At 38.1% G+C, this 6646-nt stretch overlaps 1 protein-coding gene across 1 annotated transcript; it reads right to left on the minus strand.

Annotated features, from left to right (window-relative positions):
- Window positions 1–4296: 4296 nt before the first annotated feature.
- g0s2 (G0/G1 switch 2) lies at window positions 4297–5569 on the minus strand. Its single transcript, XM_076276362.1, has 2 exons — window positions 5497–5569; window positions 4297–5124 (listed from the first exon to the last, which is right to left on the minus strand). Coding segments are annotated over exons 1-2 (375 nt in total). The 5' UTR covers window positions 5499–5569; the 3' UTR covers window positions 4297–4751.
- Between the last annotated feature and the right edge of the window lie 1077 nt (window positions 5570–6646).

Raw genomic sequence — 6646 nt, forward strand, 5'->3', positions numbered from 1 at the left:
TCACTTCCCTGTGCCAAATTAACTTGTCTTTGAGTGGGCAAAGATGTGCCGGGTTTATTTGGGGGGAAAAGAACAATGTAATAACAAGTCGCTACTTTATAAGTGTAACGTTTTTCATCACCAGCCTGTTTACTTAACTTTACTTAAAACTTAAAACTAATAGAAAAAACTTCAGGTTGTAAATAGGCAACGCATAAATACAGATTATGCCATTGTATATCATCATCATATTCACAATCAGGGTGTGCTGCTTTGTTTCAAAAGGGTCAAAAATTAAACCATCTAAAAATGTAATTTTTGGGGTTTTACACATTCAATATATGTCTGTAGAAGGATAAAAAAGTTGTTTCAAGGCATAGGCGCATGGATAACTTTAGGAAAAACACTCAAGAAGGGATGATATTGGGAAAAACTTATGAAAAATAAAAGTATTAGATTTTCTGTCTACATGAGTAAATATCCCATCTAAAGCATTTTAAATCCTACTTAATGGTAGTACACAGTCTGTCCTGCAATAAATATTAGTATTTTTTATGTGAATATGGCGTAAAATATGCATAATAAAGGATTTTGTGGCAAATACACCCATTTAAAAAAATATATTCTTGTGTAATTTGTTTTGCACTGAATAGCCATACCACTTTTAATTGATTACTTGTCTCTCATTTGATGTTGTTAGACAAAAAATGGATATATCTTGATTGAGCTGTGTCTGATGGACTGTTAAACGTTTGAGTTGCGGACATTTTAGTGTTTCATTGTCTAAACAGACAGATAATGAATATGTTACTTATTAAATGGTAAAATGCTGACTCTGTCTCAAACACTTTTTTGGATAAAATTAGGGTATCGCTGCATGTTTCACAGAGTGCATAATTATGCTATTTTAATTGCATTTGTATTCACAATTGTAATTTCAATCAACTGTGCTTCACCCTCTGCAGTTAGAAGGTGATAAATAGAATCAAATGGGATTCAGTTTCATTAACTTTACAAACTATAAAGAGAATAGGCAGTCAGGAACCAATGTATGTGAGCTTACTTTTGCTGTAAATACATTTCTGCATTTTTCCAACTACAATTTTTGATGTTTGCATTTTTGCAGGCAATGCTTTAACAGTCAGTTTTGATTTTGTCATCCCCTCTTGTTGTTGATTGGGCTGACATTTTTTTTGTTTGACGGAATCTATGGTGTTCCAGAGTATCTCCCTGAAAGGAGAAAGGTGGGCGTGGGCAGGCTAGTATATAGCACAACCTGGTAAAATATGCTTGTTAACTGCATGATAGCATAGCACAAATTACACAAGATAACTTCATTCTGAAAATGTATGGTTTACCATAATCCTAAACACTACACTTAAAATGTGTTGGAGTGGACATCAGAAACAAAGGTCATTTATTGCCATTAGTATGAGGTTAAATATTGATACAAACTCTTTGTATGGTTTATTATTGTTCCTTATGGCATCACCATCTATGTAATGTAAGAAAAATAACATTTGGCAACATATATGCGGAATTGTATATGTATTGCATATTCTCATGTGCTGGAGTGGACATCGTTTGACAGAAAACTTTGATGGTGAAGTTTAGGGTGATTTCCCAGAACCATACATGTTTCTGATGTTCAGATTGGTTCTGGGCATGTTGATAGAAGGTTGTTGCTTGCTATGAAGTATAGCAAAGGTATAACCCTCTGCCAAATAGGGTCAGTCTGTTGAGCTCTTTCTAAGACTAATGCCAATTTTTTGTTGGACGGAATTTTTAACTTTACTTACAACACCCACATATGTCTGTTAACATTATGTGTTCAAAGAGTGGAGTGCAGGCACATCTACAAAATTTAAACAGGTGCTGGGTATAAGGCTTAGTCAACAATTGAAAAATAAAAAGATACCCGCACACTGTTTCTATAAGCTCCCAGAGTGGTTTATTCACAACGTTTCGACCAGAGGTCGAAACGTTGTGAATAAACCAGGAGCTTATAGAATAAGTGTGCGGGTATCTTTTTATTTAACATGATGTGTTCACTAAACATTGCATTTGTAAGATGTTATGTCATTAATGTGGTCAAATTGTCTGTCCATAGTATACTTTTCCTAATATGAGTTGTGGAAGTGGTTTAGATTTAAAATGTAACACCAATTTGTGCATAAAAATGACTGAAACTTGCATTTTGTGCCAAGAAATTGTATTTTTACCATTCTTTTTTCCAGTTGTCAAGGTGCTCCAAAGTCTAGCCATTAATAATAACATATAATGTTGGAATATTATGACATATTTAGGGGTACACAGGCCTGTGTGTGAAAAATGCCAAGCGCACACCCTGATTGTGAAATTACCCATCATAGACTTTGATAGCGAGAAATACTGTCGGTAATACAATATAGCCGAATGCAAGCAGAGTAATCAAAATAACCGCTGTCTCCGTCCAAATCGATGAGCACATTCTGTCTGGTTAACGTTGTCCAAGTAGGCCCAAATTTGTGCAATATGCTGTGCCTGTTTATTGTTTTGTGAAGGCCTAAATATGTTCAGTCCTTCCTTCACCCATTTACAAAATATATTCCTGCAGAATCAAATATCATGGAGGAATTGTTTTTCATTACTTCCAATGCCACAGAAATACAGAGTGTTCTCCTCCTTCCATCCATTACATTTGTTGTAGAATAATTGGAGTTTCTTGAAGGGTTGACAAATAGTGTAAGAGGTCTTATCACCTTAACAAACACGGCTATATTGGTCTGAAATGGGTCATAAGCGTGTGTTCTTTTTTCTCCTTTTTTGTCATATACCAGACCTTGTCTTCTTGAAGCACAGTGTAGGCCTAGTTGACAGTATTGTGTGTTCCAGCCTTTGTGCTCCATTACATTAGCATATAGTTGTTTTCAATTCTTATTTGGCAGGAAAAGATATTCTCAGCATAGTGGTGTGTCAAGTGCTCACACTTAGCACCCTTCACAATTATTGTCCCCCCTGATAAAGTTGAGTAAAAAGAGCTATAAAATAATATTTTGGCAGTTAATCTTAATTTCACAATGAAAACACTGAAAAATCCAACCTCAAGACTAACAAATACACATGTGGCACCACAGTTATTGGCACCTCTGTATCAAATACTTTGTAAAGCCTCCCTTTGCCAATAAAACACCTCGTAATCTCTTCCTATGATATCCCATTAAATTGTAGAATAAAAAGCAAGGTATATGAGACCATTCCTCTTTACAAAATCTCTCCAGATATTGTCCAAATGCTTAGGTCCTCTTGTGCATTCTCCCCTATCTTGGTGATTTCACCCCACTGCATGTTTTACTGGAGATCAGATCAGCGGACTGAGATGACCATGGCAGAAGCTTAATTTTGTGTTAAGTAAACCATGTTTGTGTTGATTTGGGCAAATGTTTTGGTTAATTGACTCATGACCACTTGAAAGTTCTTAGACACACTCATCAACTTTAAAAAGTTGAATATTAACAAGATTCTGCCTAATAGTGACACATTTTTTTGTTAAAAACAATATTTATCTCTCTATGACATGTTTATTTTTCTCAGAATAAATTTACCGAATAGAGTTTTCCTCATTGTTTTCAAATAAAGCTAAGAAAGATAAAGATAAGAAATAAAGCTTAATATCTAAATATATTTTTTATATCTGTTTTTAGTCAAATAGCGATTTTGAGGGCCGATACCGATTTCAACGTTTGAGTTTTTCAAAAATCAATATATCGGCTGATAGTCATTTTTAACAAACACTATGTAAAAATGTTCTCCCATAACATATATGGGGCATTATGTATTTGAATAGGCCTAACTATCAAGTTTCCTAATGAAAGGCCCTTCATATAGAGTAATTCGTTTTGTCGTATAGAATAGAAAGAATAGTAAGAATAAAAGAGGTCTTTGCACAAACTACATTGCGAGCAGTTTATGCTTAATGACTCCACCTTTATGCAAGCAAAACATTTTACAAATATGATCAGTTACTTTACTTTAAGCCTTTGAAGCCTAAACCATGCTCTTCCTTACTTGTAACACCTTGTTTTTTTTTTTCCGTAAAAGTCTAGTGGGGCTACATAACATGCCCATCAAGTTTCATGTGCCCCAGGGTTTCGGTGTCCCGGGAATCTTTGACCAAAAATTCAGGAAGTAGATTACGAAAAAAAAAAAAAATCCCTATGGATTGGCTACACTAGCGGTGGTCTTAATAAGAGGAGAGTGCTTGGAATAATGACACATCGTTACCCATTATAAAACAATTTGAGTTTATTTAATTTTTAAAGAACTTTCTGTTTTACATGTGATTATCTTTCAATAAATATCTGTTGGTTAACATTAGCAGGATATGCAATCAATATCTACTCTTAACTATCTATCAAAAACCTGACTCAACCCTCCTCTCTCCATATGAATGAGTTGCAGTTCCTGCTGAAAAACCACAGACCAGTGCTGATATTTTTAAGTTTTAATATGTTTCAGTGTTATAGTGTCATTGCTCTCATGGGATGATAAACAAGTAGGCCCATGTTCAAGGTTACCGCCAGTCTTAAGCAATCCCCAAACCATATTACATCACCTCCAGAAGCCAGCAAGAAGGCATCAAGATATCATTATTAGCCTGCACCACATGTAATCCAAACCCAACACAACCATATAAGTCCAAAGTCCATAATCAGTAGCTATGAATGTGTTATATTTCTGTGTGTCTGTGCTGTGTGTGTGTGTGTGTGTGTGTGTGTGTGTGTGTAAATGGTCTAGGATGCAAAGGAGCGACTCCTCCTCCTCTGTGTGATGGCTGGGTTCTGCTTGGCTTTGGCGAACATCTCTTCTTCCTCAAAAATATCGGCTGTGTCGTCAGGCTCCACAGCAGTGAGGACAGGCTCCACAGGCACCGACTGCTCCTCAACCGCTCTCACAGGCACCGACTGCTCCGTCTCCATGGAGAGTGTGTCCTTCTCGCCGAAGACGAAGGAGGCGGCGTCCACCAGCCCCCCCACCAGCCCACAGACGGCCATGCCGGAGCCCAGCAGGTAGATCTTCAGCAGCCCCCGGCTCCCCCCCTGCGCCATCAGCTCACGGGCGAATGGAAGCACCTCCTGCATGCTTTGCATCTTGGACTCGGCTGACCTGGTAACGGTAAGGTGACAAACCATTAGGATACACTTGGTCCTCGGGACTTGATAGATAGATAGATAGATAGATAGATAGATAGATAGATAGATAGATAGAAAGATACTTTATTGATCCCCAAGGGGAAATTCAACTTGTAATGTTGGTGTGAGCTCAGTAAGTTTACTGATTCTGCTGTTAGACTGGCAAATGGATTAAATGCTCCTACTTTTGTACAATGATTTTGGAGACAATTTTGAAACAATGTTATATCATGATTCTTCTGTCATTGTTCTATAGCAGTGACTGTATGGCCATCAGCATCACAATGTTGAAATGCACTGGAAACACTGTCATCTTTAGTTATAAGTAATGAAGAATCGTACTTACATGAAAGGATAGTCCAAAACGATAAAATCTAATACAGTATGTGATGAGTTGTCCCGGTATCAGTGGGTAAGGAGCCTTTGGGATCCATCCTTATGAAGACCTAGAACTGGGAGGCCCCTCCCACCTGATTCATACTCATGGGAAGAGATTGGCTCGTTGAGCTGTGTTGACTCCACACAAAGGTCATTATTGACAGTGGGAAATTCACACTTTATCAATAAAAGAGCTTGCTACAAACAGAAACGTACACAAACCACTTGTGAGGTCACGGGTAAGCTTACTGGAAGTAACGCACAATGACATAGAGGAAGGATGTTGCATAATGTTGTACAGAGTCTATAACACTGAGAGACAGTCTTGTTGTGGTATGGGTGGAATATGTATGAATGTCATTTGTTCATAATTCAGAGCTTTACCCAAAACGTTGACCCAGAAGTGTAATATGTATAACAAAACTCAATAAATGTAAGACATGCTTCAGTTTTGTAGCCACTCAGTGGTGTGCCTTTGTGTATGTCTCTATCTCTCTGTGTAGTGTGTCTCTATCTCTCTGTGTAGTGTGTCTCTATCTCTCTGTGTAGTGTGTCTCTGTCTCTCTGTGCTGTGTGTAGTGTGTCTCTGTCTCTCTGTGCTGTGTGTAGTGTGTCTCTGAGGGAGCTCAGTGTGCCTTTGTGCACGTCTCTGTCTCTCTGTGTAGTATGTCTCTGTCTCTCTGTGTAGTATGTCTCTGTCTATCTGTGTAGTATGTCTCTGTCTCTCTGTGCTGTGTGTAGTGTGTCTCTGTCTCTCTGTGTAGTATGTCTCTGTCTCTCTGTGTATATGTCTCTGTCTCTCTGTGTAGTATGTCTCTGTATCTCTGTGCTGTGTGTAGTATGTCTCTGTCTCTCTGTGCTGTGTGTAGTGTGTCTCTGTCTCTCTGTGTAGTATGTCTCTGTCTCTCTGTGTATATGTCTCTGTCTCTCTGTGTAGTATGTCTCTGTCTCTCTGTGCTGTGTGTAGTGTGTCTCTGTCTCTCTGTGTAGTATGTCTCTGTCTCTCTGTGTAGTGTGTCTCTGTCTCTCTGTGTAGTATGTCTCTGTCTCTCTGTGTAGTATGTCTCTGTCTCTCTGTGCTGTGTGTAGTGTGTCTCTGTCTCTCTGTGCTGTGTGTA

Source organism: Alosa pseudoharengus, unplaced genomic scaffold (assembly GCF_046254945.1).
Source record: "Alosa pseudoharengus isolate Yale_2024_CS ecotype anadromous, Long Island Sound unplaced genomic scaffold, YU_APseudo_1.1 YU_APseudo_1.1_scf_9, whole genome shotgun sequence".
NCBI classification, from domain to species: domain Eukaryota; kingdom Metazoa; phylum Chordata; class Actinopteri; order Clupeiformes; family Clupeidae; genus Alosa; species Alosa pseudoharengus.